The 24121-nt window shown below is 41.3% G+C and overlaps 1 protein-coding gene and 1 long non-coding RNA gene across 6 annotated transcripts; one reads left to right on the top strand and one right to left on the bottom strand.

Annotated features, from left to right (window-relative positions):
- Nucleotides 1–664: 664 nt before the first annotated feature.
- Nucleotides 665–12330, bottom strand: LOC134348991 (uncharacterized). Its single transcript, XR_010018555.1, has 4 exons — nt 12223–12330; nt 9268–9335; nt 2524–4504; nt 665–1104 (listed from the first exon to the last, which is right to left on the bottom strand). It is a non-coding gene; the product is annotated as an uncharacterized LOC134348991 (long non-coding RNA).
- Nucleotides 10671–19992, top strand: LOC134348990 (protocadherin-20). Of its 5 annotated transcripts, none has more exons than XR_010018553.1 (4): nt 10671–10773; nt 10996–13165; nt 14396–14587; nt 19399–19992. XR_010018553.1 is itself a non-coding variant. In XM_063052813.1 (3 exons), exons 1-3 carry the CDS (start codon nt 10726–10728, stop codon nt 14416–14418), a joined length of 2241 nt encoding a protein of 746 aa, XP_062908883.1. In that variant the 5' UTR covers nt 10671–10725; the 3' UTR covers nt 14419–15509. The 5 variants fall into 5 exon arrangements, 2 of the variants coding, with proteins under 2 accessions (XP_062908883.1, XP_062908882.1); XR_010018552.1 differs by having other exon boundaries at nt 19396–19992; XM_063052813.1 differs by lacking the exon at nt 19399–19992 and having other exon boundaries at nt 14396–15509.
- Nucleotides 19993–24121: the final 4129 nt, after the last annotated feature.

Genomic DNA, 24121 nt, shown 5'->3' with positions numbered 1-24121 from the left:
GTAAAGAATTTGTAAGTCCTTACAGTGAACGCATGGGTTTCCTGCGGGTGCTCCGGTTTCCTCCCACAGAACAAAGACATACCGATTATTAGGTTAATTAGTCATTGTAAATTGTCCTGTGATTAGGCTAGCGTTAAATAATATAGGTGGGTTGCTGGGTGCTGTGGCTCATGGGACAGGAAGGCCTATTCTGCGCCGTATCTCTAAATAAAATAAAATTAATTTTGTGTAGTTAATGTATCTACCAAATGAGATCCATCTTTCAATTTTCTATAAAACTAAACCATATCAGAGGAGACTTTGCTCTGTTTTTTTTCCATTGGATAATTAAACATTTTTTTAATTTATGAAGTAAACAGATGCTTTACGTAACAATGAGGTTTAGCAAAATGATTTGATGTATATGAAGAGTAGGCAATACAAGCTGTTCAATAAACTTGGTACATATGACAATAATAAAACAATTTCCATTCAAATTCAAATCTACTTGAGTTATAAAAATATTAAAATTACAGTATATCATTTTCATTTAAAGAACTATTAGATTAGATTATGAGGACACTTAGTCCTCGTTTATTATCATTTAGAAATACATGCATTAAAAAATGATACAATGTTCGTCCAGAGAGTTATCATAGAAACACAGGACAAACCAAGACTAAACCTGACAAAAAACACATAATTATAACATATAGTTACAACAGTGCAAAGCAATACCGTAATTTAATAAAGAGCAGACCATGGGCGTGGTTAATAAAAAGTCTCAAGTCCCAATAGCCCATTATCTTACGCAGACAGTTGAAGGGAGAAACTCTCCCTGCTATAAACTCCAAGCGCCGCAAACTTGCTGATGCATTGGAAGCACTCGACTGCAGCCGACTCTGAGTCCCTCCAAAAACTTCGAGCCTCTGACCAGCCATCCGACACCGAGCACCGAGCACCATCTCTGCCGAGCGCTTCGACCCCGCCCCGGCCGCCGAGCAACAAGCAAAGCCGAGGACTCAGGGCCTTCCCCTCCAGAGATTTCGGATCACACAGTAGAAGCGGCAGCGAAACAGGCATTTCAGAAGTTTCACAGATGTTCCTCTGTGCTCTCACGTCTGTCTGCAGCAAATCAGAATTGTGCACGGCACCTTACTTGATAGGTAACAGATATCATTCACCGGAGTAGCCGTGCAAGCTGCGTCACGCCGCCATCTTCCCCTCCCGCCATTAAAGTACAAAAGTCACTAAATTTAGTAACTTCTTCCAGTGTCTGGGAGAAAATATTCCTCTCATGTATCTAAATCATGTGGCAGATGTAATTGAATAAATTCATCCAAACATTATTTAATTGTTCAGTGATTTACATGTCCAAGAAGAATTAGAATAACAACCTACTTGAAATTCATTTTATTCAGCATTATCACTGAAACAGAAATGTAACTTCTCAAAGTCAATAAGGTCTGAAAAGTTCAGCCTACAATATTTAAACTAAATCCTAATCTATTGAAAATCCCTTTTCACCCCATCAATTTATGATTGGATGTGCAAATACCAAACAATATGCTCAAATTGTGAAGTCTTCATAGGTTAGATTCTTTATGAAAATTTTATAGAATTCATGAAACAGCATAACTTAGCTACATCATTAGATGTTGCTTAAATCTAGGATTAATAAGTAGAGTAACTGGAATTAAGGATATGATGAGTTAAGGATAGCCTGTATCTTTCCATAAGAGCCATAACTGTTTACATTATTCCAGATATTATTCTTGGACATTCGGAGTTGAATTCTGCCAGTTTTAGCACGCTTAGTGCTCAATTAGTTATTTTTTACAATAAGATCTATGTTGCACTTTGAATAAATCATAAGGAAATCATGGGGGTTACACAATACTGTAAAGGCAGAAAGCTAGAAACTGAATGAGGATGAGATAAAATATATCTAATGTCTTGAATTCAGTATTCTCCCTTCTGTCCTTGGAATGCAAAGTAACCAAATTAATAGAATTGCTTGCCCTGATTTAATGTTTAACCAGCCAGATGGAAATTGGAAAATCACAGGAAGATGGAATGAAGATCACAAGAAATACTGGGCTTGAATAAAGACTCAGGGAGTTTGAATAAAGAAAATGGGCACAGTTCTCTTGTTTGGCTAGAAGACTTAATTGTAGACTTTGCTGGCTGCTGCCTCAAAGAGGTGATTGACCTTTAAGTTTGTAGTGTCTGCTTTAAGGTACTTTATGGAAATTTGACCACAATAAGCCAAATGACTGATTTTATGAATAAGAAAGACATTTTTAAAACAAACTTAGAACAGTATTTAATAACAATATAAAATGTGGAGATGATATAAGCATGAATGTTACTTCACCTCTATTATTATAACAATTGTTACCCCTCTTCCCTCCATGATACAAGTAACTTAATAATCATTATCAACATACAGCAAGCAGTTCATACATAAAAGGTATAATGTAGCCAACTTCTTGGGTTATATGAGATCCCAGCACATCACATAAACAAGGCCCAGGAACATACCCTCTGTGTTTGGTATCACATTATTATGAGGGAGCTGAGCTCGGATAACTTTTTTTGCCGGAGATCAACTGGCAAAGACAAAAAATACACAGTTGGAGAGAGAACAAAACTTAAGACGAGATGAACGGAAGCAAACAGCAACATTTCCTTTATTAGCTTATTACAGTTGTACAAACCACTGATTATCTTGAGATTTAGTTGAGCCAAGGACAGCTTACATTAGCAGATTCACTTTTATTACAAAATACCTCAACATAGTAGCTTAATTTACATTATGATACCTACACTCCAAAAATAGATCACCTTTAAAATTTTAATCATGGTTTAATATTGTAAATCCAACTGTATCCTTATAACTAATTTATATATAGCAGCAGTACGATTTTTAATACAAGTGTAAGCTTACTAGTATTGCATTGAATATGTTAAAATTTATTAAAGGTGCCAGGCAATGGAGAGTAATTGAGAAGATGCTATTGCAGAGTTGGCACCTCCATTCCTGAGTCAACCCTGGATTGTATCATCATCTTGGTGTCTTATTCCCCTGTTGTGAATTCTTGCTTCTGCACCACTTCAACTAGTGTTTCCAAAAGATATAGCCCTGCATCCTCATTTATCTTCCCAACTTAATGTCCAAGTGACACTTCCTGAAAGCTTACTGACTTCCAAGTGTAGAAACCAGTTCCAGACCAGCATCTCTCTGCTAACCTCTCTGTTTTCACTAATTGTTTCCCTGGCACTGAGTGATCACTGTACCCGTAAATCCAGCTTGAACAGAACAATGGGTTCATCAATAGTGCACTATCAGCTTACTATCTGCACTTCTAAAGGCTCCAAGTGAAGAGTTGCTTGGAGGCCATAGGTAAATCCTGACAGGGGAAGTTTGTGTAAATTGAAGGGACAGACCGCTTCTCATTCTGAACTGCTGATTCATGTGGAGTTTAGTGAGCACTAGTGTTGCCGTAGTTCTGTAGCGTGAGGTTTGTTTTAGAAAAGAATATTTAAGCACCTCTAACTAACTTCTGCGTGATCCCTTTCAGCCGCCGCAGTAAGAAGTGTCCGAGCCAGCACGTTCTGCTGGGGGTGGCATAGTGCAGTTATGGTGACTGAAGATTTTAAATGGACTGAATGCTGGACTATATATTTATATATTTGCCTGATTGCTTTTTTACTAATATTCTACATGTGCTTGTATGTGCATGAATTGAATTGAATTGAAACCTTCAACTAGAGCCCTATTTTATATACGTAATGATTTTTCAGGTGGATCAGAGGCTCTCACATTTTTAGTAATGACTTAGTGCACTACTAAACATTGGATTATTGTTTTTGTGTGCTTTAAGTAAAATTATTTGTTTTGATTCCTACATTCCAACAGAGACTACATGAAAGCACTTCTTTGACTGTGAGTTAGCTTGTGGCTCCCTTTCAGACTTCCAGAAATTGCAATGAGAAAGGGCATGTTTATTTTTAAGATGACCTTCCAAATGGAACCAGAATCTCACCTTTACTGTAACATTAATTAGCCTGAGATTGCTCTTGATCACAGGGCATCTCCATGGAGACTCATTTTTGCCCCTTCCAGAAAAACTGTACTTGGGGGATATGCAAAGATACCAATGATGCTTCCACTTCAATAGGTGGAGAAAACAGGAGGGTGATGGTAAATATCTAAAATCAACAAGACAATCAGTTCCATTTTTAGAACTGTACCGGGCTGCTACAGCAGCGTGGCAGTTTACCTGACGCTATTACAGCTCGTGGCGCCGGAGTTCTAAGTTCAATTCTGGCACCGTCTGTAGAGTTTGCATGTTCTCCCCGTGACGGCAAGGATTTTCTCTTGGTGCTCTGGCTTCCTCCCACAGTCCCATGTGCACTGGTTAACAGGTTAATTATACAGTATATTGTCCTGTGATCAGGCTGGTGTTAAATAGGGGGTTGCTGGGTGTGCAGCTCATTGGGCAGAAGGTCCTGTTCCACACTGTATCTCAAAATAAAAAAGAATTGATTATATCAGTTGATTCTGAACCTTGCATGCATCTCCATGCATAAATCTTTCATTTAATACAGTTTTGAACTACATTCTATTTGTAAGATCAAGTGACACAAACGTAAAGTACCTCTAGTCAGGAAGACAATGGAAGTAATGAAAGATCGATTTCAGTGTTGAAGAGAAGTTTGGATAGATACATGGATGGGAGGGATATGGAGGGCTATGGTCTGGGTGCAGGTCAATGGCTAGGCAGTTTAAATGATTCAGCACAGACTAGATGGGCTGAAGGGCCTGTTTCTGTGCTGTAGTTTTTTATGATTCTCTGACTAGACTCAGTGCTGCCTCCGTTCTACAAGTGGCAAAAGCATCAAAAATTGCTGCCGTATGCTGATTAAGATTTTTTATTTGCTCAAAAACTTTAATAATGTAAGAAATAAAGGGCATGTTTAACTAACTGATAATATCTTACTACAGCACTGAAATTGTCTGTCTGTGTAATAATTCAACAAGGTGAAAGTTTCTGAAACTAATTAGCAGTGTCGAGAACAACTACATATCAAGGTCATATCAGTTCTTAAAGTACATCCATATATACTAGAATAAAACTTTAATAAAAAATATACAATGCTAAAAACGATCCATATATTATATTACACAATCTCCTACTGTATACATATATTAAATTATTCAAATAACTGAATATTTAAGGTATCAGATATCATATATTTACAAATTAAACCAACACAAATTTACCCAGTTTCTTGATTTCATTTCCTAAACTCTTTAACATAAGCAGTCATAGAAACATAGAAACATAGAAAATAGGTGCAGGAGTAGGCCCTTCGGCCCTTCGAGCCTGCACCGCCATTTATTATGATCATGGCTGATCATCCAACTCAGAACCCAGCCTTCCCTCCATACCCCCTGACCCCTGTAGCCACAAGGGCCATATAACCAATGAACTGGCCTCAACTGTTTCCTGTGGCAGAGAATTCCACAGATTCACCACTCTCTGTGTGAAGAAGTTTTTCCTAATCTCGGTCCTAAAAGGCCTCCCCTCTATCCTCAAACTGTGGCCCCTCGTTCTGGACTTCCCCAACATCGGGAACAATCTTCCTGCATCTAGCCTGTCCAATCCCTTTAGGATTTTATACGTTTCAATCAGATCCCCCCTCAATCTTCTAAATTCTAACGAGTACAAGCCCAGTTCATCCAGTCTTTCTTCATATGAAAGTCCTGCCATCCCAGGAATCAATGTGGTGAACCTTCTTTGTACTCCCTCTATGGCAAGGATGTCTTTCCTCAGATTAGGGGACCAAAACTGCACACAGTACTCCAGGTGTGGTCTCACCAAGGCCTTGTACAACTGCAGTAGTACCTCCCTGCTCCTGTACTCGAATCCTCTCGCTATAAATGCCAGCATACCATTCACCTTTTTCACCGCCTGCTGTACGTGCATGCCCACTTTCAATGACTGGTGTATAATGACACCCAGGTCTCGCTGCACCTCCCCTTTTCCTAATCGGCCACCATTCAGATAATAATCTGTTTTCCTATTTTTGCCACCAAAGTGGATAACTTCACATTTATCCACATTAAATTGCATCTGCCATGAGTTTGCCCACTCACCCAACCTATCCAAGTCACCCTGCATCCTCTTAGCATCCTCCTCACAGCTAACACTGCCACCCAGCTTCGGGTCATCCGCAAACTTGGAGATGCTGCATTCAATTCCCTCATCCAAGTCATTAATATATATTGTAAACAACTGGGGTCCCAGCACTGAGCCTTGCGGTACCCCACTAGTCACCGCCTGCCATTCTGAAAAGGTCCCGTTTATTCCCACTCTTTGCTTCCTGTCTGCTAACCAATTCTCCACCCACACCAATACCTTACCCCCAATACCATGTGTTTAAAGTTTGCACATTAATCTCCTGTGTGGGACCTTGTCAAAAACCTTTTGAAAATCCAAATAAACCACATCCACTGGTTCTCCCCTATCCACTCTACTAGTTACATCCTCAAAAAATTCTATGAGATTCGTCAGACATGATTTTCCTTTCACAAATCCATGCTGACTTTGTCCGATCATTTCACCGCTTTCCAAATGTGCTGTTATCACATCCTTGATAACTGACTCCAGCAGTTTCCCCACCACCGACGTTAGGCTAACCGGTCTATAATTCCCCGGTTTCTCTCTCCCTCCTTTTTTAAAAAGTGGGGTTACATTAGCCACCCTCCAATCCTCAGGAACTAGTCCAGAATCTAACGAGTTTTGAAAAATTATCACCAATGCATCCACTATTTCTTGGGCTACTTCCTTAAGCACTCTAGGATGCAGACCATCTGGTCCTGGGGATTTATCTGCCTTCAATCCCTTCAATTTACCTAACACCACTTCCCTACTAACATGTATTTCGCTCAGTTCCTCCATCTCACTGGACCCTCTGTCCCCTACTATTTCTGGAAGGTTATTTATGTCCTCCTTAGTGAAGACAGAACCAAAGTAATTATTCAATTGGTCTGCCATGTCCTTGCTCCCCATAATCAATTCACCTGTTTCTGTCTGCAGGGGACCTACATTTGTCTTTACCAGTCTTTTCCTTTTTACATATCTATAAAAGCTTTTACAGTCCGTTTTTATGTTCCCTGCCAGTTTTCTCTCATAATCTTTTTTCCCCTTCCTAATTAAGCCCTTTGTCCTCCTCTGCTGAACTCTGAATTTCTCCCAGTCCTCAGGTGAGCCACTTTCTCTGGCTAATTTGTATGCTTCTTCTTTGGAATTGATACTATCCCTAATTTCTCTTGTCAGCCACGGGTGCACTACCTTCCTTGATTTATAAGAGTCATAACACTTGATCCATCTATTCAGAAACTAGTTATATCATGAAGGTCAAATAAATACGGGGTCCACTATTCTCTATGATTATTACATTAGCATCATTACTTCCATAACATAGACCAAAAAAGATTACTTCCTTTGGATCACCATCTTCTTAATGTCACTTGTATGGAGTACTTACAGCTTAACACAGAGCAAAACTCTAATTGTCAGCTACAACAGATCCAATTAGGGAATATATGGCAAACTACTAAATATCATGAAATAAATGGGATCTTTTCTTTCTTCAATTTCCTTATTGCACTCTCTGTCATCTTGCCATCGTTCTAATGCTGTCTTGCATTGTGGCTTTCTTTGGTCCCTTCCAATTTCTAAATGTGCTTCTCCGCTTTTCTTCTTTCCCCTTATTTGGTTGTGGATTCATCCTTTGCTTTCCTTTTTGACGCATGCTTCCCCCAGGATACTCTACCTACAGGACTGCAGCACCTTGGGAGAACCCGTGATCCACTGGTTAAGTGGATTTAATCTGCCAGTGCCCAAATTGTGAATGTAATTGCTTGTCCCAAATTTCAAATTGCTGTTTCTTTCATGGGCAAAGAAACAATGATGACAATCATGTCCATAATCCCTTGTAACTTGCTTTGTTTTCTCATCATCTGATTCTTGTTTGCACTGTGCTCTGTTATTGTCTACCTTCAAATGTAATGCCTTACATTCTCAAATTCTTTCTGGTCCTTGCTTGACCATATCAAAGTTTTTTTTAAACTTTATGTCACTCTCATTAACAACTGGCTTTGCTTATGCCCATGTTTGATGCTTCCTTCGCATTTGGTATTCTGCTGTCTCTTCATTGAGATCTCAGCACAGGGAATCCATGGCATTGCTTAGATGCTCCATTCAAGACCAGTGTCCGTGATCCCTTTTTTGGTGTCTTTACACATGGCTTTTGCCTGTGCTGCTTGTTCCGGTACCAGCATGTTCCCCATCTTGTGTCATATCCACCTGTATTGTAGTCAGTGGCATTCCACTTCCAAAGGTGCTACCTGTATCAGACTCATCATCTCATCTGCAATAAGTAGCCATGAATCTTAGTGTTTGCTTGTGCCATTTAGCTGGAATGTGTCGTCCACATCATTGGTAACCATGGACCTGACATTTCTACACTTTTCTTCTGGAACTCAATGATGTTATCTGCCTTGAAGAACATTGAGGTCGACTGACTAATTTCCCTTGTATATCTCAAATTTCCCAGCAAAACTCACAGATCCATTTAGCGCATCATCCAGTACCTGTGCTCACATTCAGAGAACCAGGACCCTTAACATCACCCTGCTGGATCTCCATCTTCTCCTACTATCACGGCAGAAACAGCCCATCCTAACTTCCAATGTAGTGGCTTGATTTGATGCTCAGCTTTTATCTCAAGACTCAATAAAGAAATGCTCTTTGGTGCTGGTGCAAGTATTATCTTTTCTAAAATAAAGAAAAACCTTTCCTTTAAGGAATTTATCAAGATTGAAGGTTGATCAACAATAAAAGGAGAAGTGATTGAAAAGCAGACACACCAACAACTGAAGGATTCTAAAGGAATTGTCTTTGAAGGGGATCTGGCTGTACCAAAAGAAGTTGGGGTGGTGTGGTAGCATAGCAGCTGATGTTACATTACTACAGCATGGATGTAATTCGCTACTATCTGTAAGGACTATGTATGTTCTCCCTATGGCTGTGTGGGTTTCCTTTGAGCATTCCCGTTTGCTCCCACATTTTAAAGACGTACGGGTCAGTGGGTTACTTGGTCACATAGGTGTATTTCAGCAGCACAGGCTCATTGGCGGTAAGGACCCGTTACCATGCAGTAGCTCTAAAAATAAATAAATAAATGCATATAGGAAATACTATAAATACTCACCAGGTCAAGTTGTATTTGTGGGAAGAGAAATGGTGTTAATGTTTCAGGTTGACAATCCTGCATCAGAACTGTGAAGGAGACAAAAACAAGATTGTTAAACTAGAGTCCAATTATTAGTTAACATATTTGGATTGCAAAGAACCATATTTATAAAGGTCATGAACTTTAATGGAATCAGAACAACACTGAAGGAAACAACAAGAATGCAATTTCTAGTCTGCCACAAATCAACCCCACAAATCAATATGGCTGGTTATTTCCATAAACATAATTAGGAAATGCTTAGAATTCAGTTCAAAATCTGCCCAGCAATATATTACCACTCAAAGTACTGCATACATCTTTAATTCAATCCATATCATTTTGTTTGACACATTGTTAACTTTTACCAACAACACAAAAAAAAATGCTGGTGAATGCAACAGACCAGGCAGTAATCAATAAACAGAGGCCTGATGCCAGTACTGCTATTGTCCAGATGGCCCAAGGGGGTCAAGTGGAGAGCCTGTGAGACTGCATCCGCTGTAGACCCAACGTGGCGAGAGTCAAATTGCAGTGGGTTCAGGTTGCTTAGGCAGGAATTGATTCTAGCCATGACCAACCTCTCATGCACTTTTCCACTGCAGATGTGAGTGCGACTGGGCATTAGTCACTGAAGCAGCTCACTCTGCTCTTCTTGGGAACTGGTATGATTGTCACCCTTTTGCAGCGGGTGGGGACCTCGGGCTGCAGCAGTGACAGGTTGAAGATGTCCTTGAACACTCCCACAAGTTGGTTGGCACAGGGTTTCGGGGTTCTACCAGGTACACCATCGAGGCCTGACACCTTGAGAAGGTTTAGCCTCTTGAAAGATGCTCTGATGTCGGCCTCCTAGACGGAGGCCACAGGGTCACCAGATTCTGCGGGGATTCGCATAGGTGTAGCTTTATTCACCCTTTCAAAGTGTGCATAGAAGGCGAACAGGGAAATGTTATTTTAACCTCATTAGATTTCGAGTGCCAGTTTGAACCTCTTTTCCATGGTCTGAAAAGAATCCTCCTGCGTGGTTTATGTAATATCGTCAAGGCAAATCGAAGTACGTAATGGTGGGATATCGCTGGAGTTTATCTTGCCCTCTGGACCTCACCAGGATATAACGCTTTATGGAAGCGCACTCGTAATATCCCAACATATTATGTGGGAAACGGCAGAATTTTGTTTGTTAATACTCTTTGAAGTGCCCAGTGATTTGGTGGCATGCATCGTTTCACGTCCTATATACAAGAAAAAAGCCCGCCGCTTGAAGTGAGAAACACTGTATTTGCATAGATGGATGGGAGTGGCGGAGAAGGACGAGCAGCATCAATTTCCCATTCACTAATCTTCAGTGAGAATGTGAACTACGGGAGGAGAGCAGAGTGCGAGCGAACACAGCCGGCAGTACAGCGGAAAGCTTCTGTTCCTGAAAAGTCATTCAGAATGGATCGAGACTTGGGCCGGGGTACTGTCCACCAAACAAAGGTCCAGGTAAGAAGAAATGGTAGATCTTACAACTGACCGAGGGCGCAGAATGACCAAATGCAAAAGCGTTCGAGGACAGCGGTTTGCAGACAACAGCCAAACTGAAACACAAACTTTCCAACTCACCCGGTTCTCGCATCATTACACAAAGTGAGCCGAAGGGTTGCATTAATTTTTATCACCCATTTGCTACTTTTTGAACCACTACCTTCTCCTGTTTTCCTGCAGGGAACGCTCTGGTGTTTTTCTCTGGTGGGATTTTTTCTCGTGAGCCGCAGCTTGGCGTCTGACCTGGTCTACCGAGTGATGGAAGAGTCCCCGAGCGGAACGCTCATAGGCAACCTGGCCACCGACCTGAAGTTAGGAGGCTCGTCCGAGTCTAAAGTCACATACAACCTGGCATCGCAGCCCGTGGACGGGCGTTTCGTGGATCTGGACCGGGACACGGGAGAGCTGCGCACATCGGACTCGGTGCTGGACCGGGAGAGCCTGTGCCCCGAGCGGCCAGAGCGAGAGTGCTGGCTGTTCCTGGACGTTATCCTGCTGCCAGCTAATTTCTTCCGTTTGCTCAAGATCAGCGTCTTGGTGGAGGACGTCAACGACAACGCGCCGCAGTTCCCCGCCGCCAGCATCGGAGTCTCGGTGGCGGAGAACGCCGAGCCAGGTTCTCGCTACCCACTGGAGCCGCCGGCCGAGGACCGCGACCCGGGAGCCAACGGGGTCCAGAGTTACCGGTTGGCAGGTGCCCACGACGGCTTCTCGCTGCTCACCGAACGGGCGGAACGCGGCAGCCCGCCGGTGCCCTGGCTCGTGCTGGAGGCAGCCCTGGACCGAGAGACTCGGGACCTCTACCAGATGGTGCTGGTGGCCGAGGACGGTGGCTCTCCCCGGCGCTCGGGTACCGCCAGCCTCACCGTCACCGTCACCGATGTCAACGACAACTGCCCCCGCTTCGCTGAGTCCAGCCTCAACCTCACCTTGAGCTCCAACACCACGGTGGGCAGCCAGGTAGCCCGACTCCGCGCCACCGATCCCGACCTGGGCTACAACGCCCGTATCGTCTACTCCTACGCGGACAGGGTGCCCGCCAGCTCGGCGCGACTCTTCCGCCTGGACAGCAGCTCAGGGACGATCCAGCTAGCCGCTCCACTGCCGGACGGCGGGCCGCTGCTGCACCGGCTCACCGTGCTGGCCACCGGCACCGGCTGCAGCCCGGTCACCGCCGCCGTGCGCCTGGCCGTGCAGCCACTGCAGCCGTTGCCGCCGCGGGTCACCCCGCGCTACATCGCCCTGCAGTCTGACGGCGTGGTATACCTGAAGGAGAGCGAGCCCGCCCGCACCCCTATTGCCTTCTTCACCGTGACGGACGCCAAGCACAGGCCGCCCCCTCGCTGCTACTTGCAGGGCCCGGGACCCTTCCGTCTGGCGCCCTACCTAGCCTTCCGCAACGAGTACCTGCTGGAGACCTCCCGCCGGCTGGACTACGAGCTCATGCCGGAGTACGAGGTGACGGTGGTGGCAGAGAGCGCCGACGGGCTCGCCCTCAAGACCCGCATCAGGATCGTCCTGCTCGATGAGAATGACAACTCGCCCGTCTTCAGCCAGCCAGTGCTCAACGTGGCCATCGAGGAGAACCAGCCCGCTGGCAGCTTCCTGGCTCGGCTGAAGGCCATCGACGCTGACAGCGGGGTTATGGGCAGTGTCACCTACGCCCTAGCTCCCGGGGCCCTCCCCGTCTTCGTCCTGGACAAGGTGAGCGGCGTGCTCTCCGTGTCGGTGCCCCTGGATCGCGAAGAACAGGAGAAGTACCGGATCGTCGTCAAGGCCATTGATGGCGGGACCCCGTCCCGGGAATCCACGGCCACCGTCCTCCTCACCGTACTAGACACCAATGATAACAGCCCCAGATTCATTAACAAGGACTTCAACTTCTTTGTGCCCGAAGACTACCCGAGCTTTAGTGAGATTGGCGTGATTGGTGTTGTTGATGCCGACGGTGGAAATAACGGCTGGGTGGCTCTGTCCATACTCAATGGCAGTGATCATTTTGTCATCGACACGGGCAAGGGGAATCTAATGGCCAGAGCGCCCCTGGACAGGGAACAACAGAGCTCCTACATTCTCTGGGTTCAGGCTACGGATGGAGGGGAGCCTGCTCTGTCTGCTGTAGCTAAGGTGACTGTTCTTCTAACGGATGTCAATGATAACCCACCCTTGGTCTTGTTCCCTCAGTCCAACCTCTCTTTTCTTCTGGTGGCTCCATCCACAGCCCCTGGCTCTTCCATTATGGAGGTGTATGCAGTTGATAAGGACACGGGGATGAATGCTGTCATTGCCTACAGCATCATTGGTCACAGAGGACCTCGTCCAGAGACTTTTGTCATTGACACAGGAACGGGTAACATCACCTTGCACGGGACTTTGGTGAAGAATGACTATGGACTGTATAGACTTCTGGTCAAAGTCAGCGACCATGGTTACCCAGAGCCACTCCACACCACAGTTATAGTCAATCTCTTTGTCAACGATACATTAAGCAATGAGAGTTACATAGAAAACCTGCTGAGGAAGGAGCCTGACATCAGGATTGAGGAAAGCGTACCAGAGACCAGGACTGACCCTTTTCAAACCGAAGTTGACATATTTCCATGCCAGACTGTGTTGATAGCTCTGTCTGGTTTTTGCTTTGGCCTTCTCATCTTAGTGTTTGCTTTGGTGTGCTACATCTCACTTAGAAAAAGGAAGCACAGACGTAAAAATTACAGTGTTACTGAAGTTGATATCCCATTAAACAAAATTGCTTCATGTACATTAGAGAAGAAATCAGTGATTTAGATCTATATGTGGGACTGGATAAATGACACAGTCAACTGATCAATTATAGTTATATCAGGACACAACATTGAGATTACCATCTTTGTTTAAAATATATTTTGTATGATGGATTTATGTTACCTAGTTCCAATCTGATTAGCAATCAATTAATATATTGTTTACGAAGCTGAACTACTCGGTGTAGTTTAAGAAAGTGTTCTCCTTGCAAAATTGCACATTGGTATTTTGTGTAAAAAGCTTAAACTTGCACAGCTGGATCTGTGAGTGACCCCAATGCTTCATTTTATGGCAATAAAATGCAAGACCTCAAATTTCAGGGGAAAAGAACTGCAAAGATCCAATTCAACTCTTGTTTCCTTTTTTGGATGACCAAGGAATCGGAAAAAGATAAAGTATGATGCTGAAGTCTATGTCTGGTGTTGCATTTGGCTTCATTGATGGTTTCAATCAATCTTGAAATGTTATTTAAATACAACACTGATTGTTAAAGTGACTTGGGCAAAATGGTGTGGAACACATTTAAATTGAGGAAATGGAAAACAAGGTTGATTACATACCTATTAGAAAAGAAAGGTAAAGAATACTAAGATTTCTAATACCCTGTGAATTATGTTTAGTTTTAGTAACAGACTTTGCAGATGTTGAAACAATGAACAATTGGGAAGCAAAGGAAATTCTTACTTCTCAAAGAGCATTTATAACTGTTAAAGAGACTTCTATTTAGGTATTGTTAAGAAAACATGAATTCATTTTACTTTTGAAGAATACATAAAGTTGCTGTTTATCATTTCAGGTTGCCTTCAGTTCCAAAACTAATGATTGAAGCTACCTACATTGGAAAAGCTGCAACAATGAACATCACTAAACATCTTATTAGTTTTTGAAAATCATGCATGTCGTTTTTCTCCCTTGCATGAGTCCTTTCTGACACAAAAATGAATTTTATTGAACTGGGCAATCAGAAAACTCAAGCAACATGAAACAGGTGAAAACAAAAAAACAAAAAAAATGCAGATGCTGGAAATCCAAAAGCTGTTTGAAGTGCTGAGCAGATCAAGCAGCATCAGTGGGGAGAGAAAGAGTCAATGTTTTGGGTCAAGGATAGATAAGATGCAGAGATAAGTCCCGATTTAACATGGTTTTGTTCTCACTTTTTTAGTTCCAGTGAGGGGGCCATCACCTGAAATGTTAACTCTGATTCTTACTCACCCAGTGTTGCTTCACGTGCTGAGTGCTTCATGCATTTTCTGTTTTTGTTTGAAATAAGTGACTTAACTGGTCTTGTTAAGAGTTTCATCTAGAATATGGGAATGGAATTTAAGTTGGATTCAATTTGACAAGAACATTATGAGCAACAATATTTGTGTAAAAACTTAATTTGTGAACATTTGTATCTAAGTCTAAAAGAGTTATAAGGAATTTTGTTTTGCAAATAAATTATTTATTTTTATTTAAAATAAGACCTTAGCTAAAGTTCAGACTTTAAATAAAAACTCCATTTGTAAAATCCAGAATAAATGCTAATTTTTTTTAATGACCTTGGGTGTTTGCACGGAGTTTGCATGTTCTCCCTTTGACGATGTGGGTTGCCTCTACGTGCTCTGGTTTCCTCTCATATTTTAAAAACATGCAGTTGCTAGGTTAATTGGCCACTGTAAATTGCCTTTTGTGTGCAGGTGAGTGGTATCATCTGTGGGAGTTAAAGAAAATATGAGATTTTTTAAAATGGGATCAATACAGAATTAGTAAAAATGGGTGGTTGGTGGTCCAAAGGCCTGTTTCATTGCTGTATTTCTTGATTACCTGAATTCATTAGGATCCTCCTGGCTTTGTTTTAAGGGACTGGATCAAAGGATATATATTTTGCAAATAAAAACCACTAGAAACTAGACACAAGAATTTTGTTAATACCAACCTATCATTCAGGCAATATTAAGTGAGATAATAAACTTAGCTTTTCACACTAATCACCTCTCATTTATGCTGTATCTTTTATGTATGTATTGGCTAGTCCTTTGAAACTTAAGCCTCGGTCTTGAGTTCAACCAAAACTCTTTCAACCATAATATCAATTTTTGAAGGATATTATCAAGATTGTGGGTATCAATCTATTTTTGCACTGATGAAAAGCTGTTTTGGCAGTTGTCAGAATATCATCCTGTTTTATATTTACTCAATCACAAGCTGTGATCAATGGCTAAGCCACCATATATTGCCCATCCTTCATTGTCCTGTCTACAAGGTGACTGATTAGGCCTGTTCAGAGTTCAGTTAAGAGTCAACCACATAGGTGGGTCCAGATTCAGATATTATTAATACTCTTACTTCCAAGTTGTTACCTAATTTCATTATTTGAATTTAAAGTTGCCAGCTGTTGAACTGGGATTAAAATTGTACCCTCTGAATCGAATAATACAAGCATCGAGATACTTGCCCAATAACTTAATTGCTATGCTATCATGCGTCAACTCCCAAGCCTACTAAAGCCAGTTAGAATTTAAACTCTACCACAGTTTAGCATAAGATGAAGTATTGCTTCTATTTGGTACAATACGAGATTTTTTTACTATTTTTGAGAAGTTCCTTGAACATTTCTTTATTTAAGTATACAATTAGTATACTATTTTAATTTTAAAATATCAATATTGCTGTTTACTCCACTCTGTCATTGAAGGATAATATGAAAGATAATAAAGCTCTGATCAAGTAACTTGTAAATGGTCAGTGCTGTGCCCTAACATGCAGTTTCCACATTGTGATTATGGATTAAATGATTTTAAAGGCTGTAGTCTATAAAGAAAAACAGTCATTGAAGATAACCACATCAAACAGGACGAAGTTAGGATCACACACAAGAGAAAATCTGCAGATGCTGGAAATCCAAGCAACACACACAAGATGCTGGAGGAACTCAGCAGGCCAGGCAGCATCTATGGAAAAAAAAAATACAGTCAATATTTCGGGCCAAGTCCCTTTGGATTATGTTTAATCAGTTATGTGGAGAGATTTGGATTTCCAGTAGCGATCACTGCCTCAAATCCTATTCTTGAAAACATGATGGGATATATACCTGGAAGGATTTACCCTAGAACAATGATATATTGATGGAAACTTGCCCACAACGTCAATGATACAGTACTGATAATAGAAGTAAATTCCCATGTATTTCAGAATTTCTTAGAGAATATAGTTTCCAATTCAGGACCTATTGATATATTTTAAAAGCAGTGAGGGTGGGTGTTTGAGCACTAACTTTTAATATTTTAGGTTTTCTTTCTGGACCACAGACATTCTTGAACAGAAATCAAAATATAAAACATTCGAAATAAAACAAAGTCATGGACACAATGATATCTAATATTCCTACCTTAGAGAAATCACTGCAGCAACATCCATGTTTTGTACACTCAGTGGCCACTTTATTAGGTATCTCCTGAACCTTAATAAAGTGGCCACAGAGTGTAGGTTTGCGATCTTCTGCTGCTGTAGCCCATCCTCTGCAAGGTTCAACATGTGTATTCAGATCCGCTCTTCTGCACACCACTGTTTTAATGCGTAGTTATTTGAGTTAGTGTCACCTTGAACCAGTCTGGCCATTCTCTTCTGTCCTCTCTCATTAACAAGGCACTTTTTCCCACAGAACTGCCACTGAATGGATTTTTTAGTTTGCTTTTGGCACCATTCTCTGCAAACTCTGGAGACTGTTGTGCATGAAAATCCCAGGAGATTAGCAATTCCTGAGATACTCAAACCACCCAATTTGACACCAACAATCATTCCACAGTCAGAGTCACTTAGATCACATTTCTTCCCCCTTTCTGATGTTTGGTCTGAACAACAACTCTTGACCATGTCTGCATGCTTTTATGCATTGAGTTGCTGTGACATGATTGGCTGATTAGATATTTGCTTTAACGAATAGAGGAGTTCCTATTAAATTGACCACTGCATGTATGTCTTACTTTGACGTATTAGTCTGTATAAGCTTTCACCAATTTTTTTGAGAACTTCACGATTTTCAGACAAGAGAATTGCAGTTTGAAATGACAAGGACTGAACAGTATCAGACTGTACTTATTTAAAGATTTTAACATAAAAACTCAACAAATCTTTCTATAGATAAGTTAGATAAATGTAAGATTGTGAACTGTTCTGTCTGCTGCCATTGTCAACCTTGTTAATGAGATTTTTATACTGGAAAATTTAACCAGATAGTAATTCTTAATGATCCATAATCAGTCTGTCATCAGTCCATCTTCATAATTGGAGAAGGTACAGAGGGGATTTTAAAGTTTGAGAATATTGAGTTAGTCGGATTTAATGGTGCTGGGGGTCACCCATACATCAAACAGATGACAATATAACAAACAATCAACTTACTAAGAAAACCATCTACTTAAAGACCAGAGGAAACAGAGCATATGAAATTATCACAAATCTGCTCATAAAAGCAGAGCAAGTTTGCCATGTAAGTGTTGGACGTGGAGGATATTTACACATACATTATGTGTTTCTGATCAGTTAAGTCTTTCCAATGATTCATGCTTATATAGGCACCAGGCTTGATCAACAGGAATTATCCACACATTCACAGATGCTAGTGGTTTCAAACTATTTGCAGACTCAAAAGAATAATACAAGAGATTAAGGTTTTCAGTTACGTGGAGAGACAAGAAAAGTTAGGACCTTTCATCCCAGGATGGACTTAAAGATCTCCTGTGTTTCAGACCTTGATAATTACTTCCTGCAGAATTTGCATTTAGAGGGAATATATATAGCAATCTGAAAAACTAGGGTAAGTTATCGGGGTAAAAGGCTTAGTGATGGAATAGTTTGCATATAATTAGGGGTTTCACAGTCAGGGAGTCAGGGCAGGATACAGGTAGTGAGACCAATTGGCTGACTGCAGAAGGAAATTCAAATGGATAGGATCAGTGCTGTAGAGATTTTCACAGAACATCAAATTAGAAGATCGATAAATAAATTATCCAAATTTCCTTGCTATATTTGACATTAAAGAACAAGCTTCAGATGGGATTGTGTGGAAGGATTATAACCTCCAATATGAATTATAATGCATAACTTAAGCTCAAATTCCAGAAAACGCAAACATGCAATTAGTTATTTCAAAGTGTACATATCTTTTTACAATATATGTATATTTCAGCAGAAATAATCAATTACTCTTACAGAGTTTTAAGTATCCAGTGAAATAAATACAACATGTTCAAGTTTGAAAGTACTAGGTAGATTTAGGCTTGTAGTAACATAAAATGGGCAATAGTACGTTGGTGACCTATTTTATGTTTTCATTAGGTGAGGTCTAAAGCTAATTGCCAACCTGTCACCAATTGATGACATAAAGACTCAAACTCACAACCTACTTCACTTGAACAACAAATGTCCATCTAGCTGGGAACTCTCAACACTGGGGCTGAATCTCTGTAGAAATGTAAAAGGATCTACCAGTAAGTCTGTTCCACTGCTTCCAAATGTGAAACCTTCTGCTCTGCAGAAAGCTGACCCCGGACTCCTGTACTGTGTGTTGATGGACTCTCTGTAGATAAAGCCCATCAATGCAGAGCCAACTTCTGTACATTCCCCGCCTTCAGAGTTGGAAATATACCCATTGAACAACACTGGGCCCTTTGAAATGAACAAGATAGCTGCCAAGAGAAAGGGTGCTTCTTATCTGTTTGAATTAAATATTTTCAATTTCATTTAACATACCTGTTTTAGATCTTACAATTTTTTTAAAATAACTTTCATTTTAACATTTTTTAAATCTTTTAGCAGGTCCTGGGTTATTTTAAAAACTTGTGAACATGAAAGACTTTTGCAGACGTTCAATGACAGTAACAGTTATGACATCTGCTGAGCCAGGGTCAAAGCCTCATTGCCTGTCAAAGCTGTCCTATTAGTTCAGCTTGCCACTTGGACTGAAAGAGACCCTATGTTGTTCTGAATCACATCGATGTGCTGGGAGCAAGATTCATGGTGGAAGATCTATTCTGTACCATGCCTGGAGAAACATTGTGGTCCATGGCAAGCAACCAACAACCTCAGGACAGGTGGAAATCTGCCCCATTATTTTCCAATGGAGTTATTGGAGAAACCCAGAAACTAGCTGGGCAACATTGAGAAATAATGTCACTTTGTATTGATATTTATGTATGAGAGCATATCTGTATACGAGACCCTTCATACACTGAAATTAAGCCATTGTTGCATTATATAAAGAGAATAAAATACAAGAACAATGCATGTATTATAAGTTTGATAATCTAAAAGTCAAACTTAGAAATTTACCCTTGTTTCTCTTACTTGTTTCGGTCATGTTAGATGAATTAAAGTATTACTCAGGGAAATATTACAGTGAGCACAATTTAAACTTGGCTAAGGGCTTTTATGCTCTTCAGTTTAATCTACCTGTTTGTTAAATGAAAGAAAAGAAAATGGGAGATGAATTTTGCAGATTACATGATGATCATTGCATGATGATATAAAGTGGCGCAGTGGCTATCGCAGTGACAGTGATCTGGGTTCAGTTCCCATTCTCCCTGTGACCGCACTGGTTTCCCCCGGTTGCTCCAGCTTCCTTCCACATGCTAAAAATGTACAGGTCAGTAGGGTAATTCATCTCACAGGTGCAATTGGGCAGCGCGGGCTTGCTGGGCAAGAAGGGCTGTATCTCTAAATGAAAAATAAAATCGTAATTTACTTGCAGCTTTGGGGAATATATCACATGGGGAATACAGACTCCAGTTACTGTTTGAAGGAGACATACTGATTCTTCAGCAACAGTGTAACTTAGTTGTCTATTTTATCAAGCAGAAATTAAGCAACAGTAAAACTGCTGTGAAATTAGTTCATTTTGTTTCAGTTAATCTTGGAAATGTCAACATCATAGCATTGTGAGGTATCACATTATAATGAAACATATTAATTGCAGATACATATCATTCAATTTTGTAACACGTGTAACATGGAAAAGAGTACAGTCAACATTTCTGGCCGAGACCCTTTGGCAGGACTGATTTGGACTTCAGCCGATTTATACTTTTTTCCATAGATGCTGCCTGATCTGCTGAGTTCCTTCAGCATTTTGTGTGTGTTGCTTGGATTTCCAGCATCTGCAGATTTTCTCTTGTTTATTAAAAAAGCCTGGTTACTTAGTCAAGTGTCCATATATATTCCCTTTTGCAAGAACTGTAAACATTATTTAAAAGCACAACACTATCGCCAAAATTTCTTGTGTACAACTTGGTTGCTTCATCAAATTGACAGAGGAAGGCTTGGAAAATGTAACTAAACTCAAGGCCAAATGATAGATAGAGGGTTAGGTCGGTTTTTGTTTTGTGGGAATCGCAAATGTAATGAAGAAAGTTCTGGGCATGTGAACAATAATCATAAATGGGTATTAATGTGAGGAAGAAATAAGATCTATATCCCAAATATCCAATGTCAGCATTAACTAATTCCAGGTCAAATATAACTAACAAGCACAAAAGAGATTCTGATGTAACAGAAATGTTAGAAACAAGAGTCAACTTATTTTTATGAGAATTGGGAACATTTAATGATGAAGTATGTTTTACTTTGCAGAAAAAAATAAGGGTGGAGAGAACAAAAGTTAAGGCCCATGAGAGGGTGGAGGTCAGGAGACATTCAGATTGACCACCTTTCATCAGAACGTGGTAATTCTGAAATGCAGTAAGTTTTAAACTGTAGAGAAAGAGGGGACAGGTGGAGAGAATAAAATGTAAATGTGAGAGAGAGAGTTTAATTGACACAACTGGTGGTGTTGTCAGCTGAGAGATAGAGGTCGAAGCCAGAGAATGACCAAAGGCATGTACAGAAGTAGTACAAATAGAAGGCAGTACGGAATTAGAAATCCTCGAAGAAGAAAGGGAAAGAAAGCCAAGATGAAAGATACAAGACTTGAATGACCGTTCATCTAAAATAATTAAATTCAATGTCAAGTCCATTATTCGGCCGTATAATGCAGAATGGTCAGCAATGACTGGTCCACAATGTTGTGTTGATATAATCTGCTGTTAAATAGTGCTTGCTGATACACAGGTTTGGTTTTATAAGGAGCACTCACTCCGGATCTTACCCAGCCTTGGTTCAAATACGGGCTAAAACGCACTGAAGTCCAGAACAGAGATCCATTGACATTAAAAGTACATCTGTCTGAGTGTGACATCAAGGATCCCCGGTTAAACCAAAATCAATAAGCATCAAGTGGAAAACTTTCTCATGATTGGAGACATACTTCTTAGAAGCAAGATCACTGTGGCTACAGAAAGTCAATTATTCCAAACCCAGGTTATTTGAAGTTCCTCAGGGTAGTGTTCTAGTACCAGCTACTTTATCATGATCTTCCTTCCATCATATGGTCAGAAATTCAGACACTCACTGATGTTTACATAATGTTGAATCCCACAAGCAATTCCTTAGCCAACTAAGAAGATAAAGACCAAGTAAATCACATCACTAAATAGACTGTCAAGGGCAATCTTCAACAAGTGAGAATCTACACCCCTACCCTTTTTATTCAATGACATTATCACCACAAGTCCCTCATCACTAACACCCTGAAGATTACCATTCACAGAAGCTCATCTAGACCAGCTAGATAAATATTTTGGCTACAGAAGCAATGTAGAAGCTAGTTGTTTTATGGTGAGTGACTCACCTCCTGAAATCTTGTAGCCTTTCCATCATCTCCAAGGTATGATGGAATACTCTTCACATAACTGGATTAGTGAAGCTCCACCAACACTTAACGTCGCCTAGCACAGAGCATCCTGCTTGATATACACTCTGTTAATCCCCTAAACATTCACTTCTTCCACCAGCATTACATAGCGGCTACAGTGTGTACCAACATTACATAGAGGTTACGGTAACAAAAATTACTGCAATATTTTGTGCAGGGTGCTCTATCAGTACTTCCCAAACCAATGACCTCTTCAACCAAGGACAAGAAAGAAAATGAACATAGAACATAGAATAGTACAGCATAGGAACAGGTCCTTTGACCCATGATGTTATGCCAAACCATCTAAAAAGTAAATCAAAAATCTCCTATAAAATAAACTCTCTTACCTACATAATGTCCATATCCATCCATCTTCCTCATATTAATAGTCATAGTCATAGTCATACTTTATTAATCCCAGGGGAAATTGGTTTTCGTTACAGTTGCTCCATAAGTAATAAATAGTAATAGAACCATGAATAGTTAAATAGTAATATGTAAAATTATGCCAGTAAATTATGAAATGAGTCCTATCGGCTCAGGATGTCTGACCCTCCAAGGGAGGAGTTGTAAAGTTTGATGGCCACAGGCAGGAATGACTTCCTATGACACTCTGTGCTGCATCTCGGTGGAATGAGTCTCTGGCTGAATATACTCCTGTGCCCACCCAGTACATTATGTAGTGGATGGGAGACATTGACCAAGATGGCATGCAACTTAGACAGCATCCTCTTTTCAGACACCACCGTGAGAGAGTCCAGTTCCATCCCTACAACATCACTGGCCTCATGAATGAGTTTGTTGATTCTGTTGGTGTCTGCCACCCTCAGCCTGCTGCCCAGCACATAACAGCAAACATGATAGCACTGGCCACCACAGACTCATAGAACATCCTCAGCATTGTCCAGCAGATGGTAAAGGACCTCAGTCTCCTCAGGAAATAGAGACGACTCTAATCCTTCTTGTAGACAGCCTCAGTGTTCTTTGACCAGTCCAGTTTATTGTCAATTCGTATCCCCAGATATTTGTAATCCTCCACCATGTCCACACTGACCCCTGGATGGAAACAGGAGTCACTGGTCCCTTAGCTCTCTTCAGGCCTACCACCAGCTCCTTAGTCTTTTTCACATTAAGCTGCAGATAATTCTGCTCACACCATGTGACAAAGTTTCCTACCGTAGCCCTGTACTCAGCCTCATCTCCCATGCTGATTCATCCAACTATGGCAGAGTCATCCGAAAACTTCTGAAGATGACAAGACTCTGTGTAGTAGTTGAAGTCCAAGGTGTAAATGGTGAAGAGAAAGGGAGACAAGACAGTCCCCTGTGGAGCCCCAGTGCTGTTGATCACTCTGTCGGACACACAGTGTTGCAAGCACACGTACTGTGGTCTGCCAGTCAGGTAATCAAGAATCCATGACACCAGGGAAGCATCCACCTGCATTGCTGTCAGCTTCTCCCCAGCAGAGCAGGGCGGATGGTGTTGAACGCACTGGAGAAGTCAAAAAACATGACCCTCACAGTGCTCGCTGGCTTGTCCAGGTGGATGTAAACATGGTTCAGCAGGAAGACGATGGCATCCTCAACTCCTAGTCGGGGCTGGTAGGCGAACTGGAGGGGATCTAAGTGTGGCCTGACCATTGGCTGGAGCAGCTCCAGAACAAGTCTCTCCAGGGTCTTCATAATGTGGGAGGTCAATGCCACCAGTCTGTAGTCATTGAGGCCGCTGTAGCGCGGCGTCTTCGGCACAAGG

This window comes from Mobula hypostoma, chromosome 7 (assembly GCF_963921235.1).
Source record: "Mobula hypostoma chromosome 7, sMobHyp1.1, whole genome shotgun sequence".
Taxonomy (NCBI): domain Eukaryota; kingdom Metazoa; phylum Chordata; class Chondrichthyes; order Myliobatiformes; family Myliobatidae; genus Mobula; species Mobula hypostoma.
Note: the sequence above shows the minus strand (reverse complement) of the source record. Positions and strands in the feature narration are given on the sequence as shown.

Excerpts from the sequence above, each read along its gene's own strand:
- LOC134348990 (XM_063052812.1), top strand. The coding sequence starts at position 10,726 with ATGGATCGAGACTTGGGCCGGGGTACTGTCCACCAAACAAAGGTCCAG. Across the intron at positions 10,774-10,995 it reads TCCACCAAACAAAGGTCCAG|GGAACGCTCTGGTGTTTTTC; the intron begins GTAAGAAGAAAT and ends GTTTTCCTGCAG.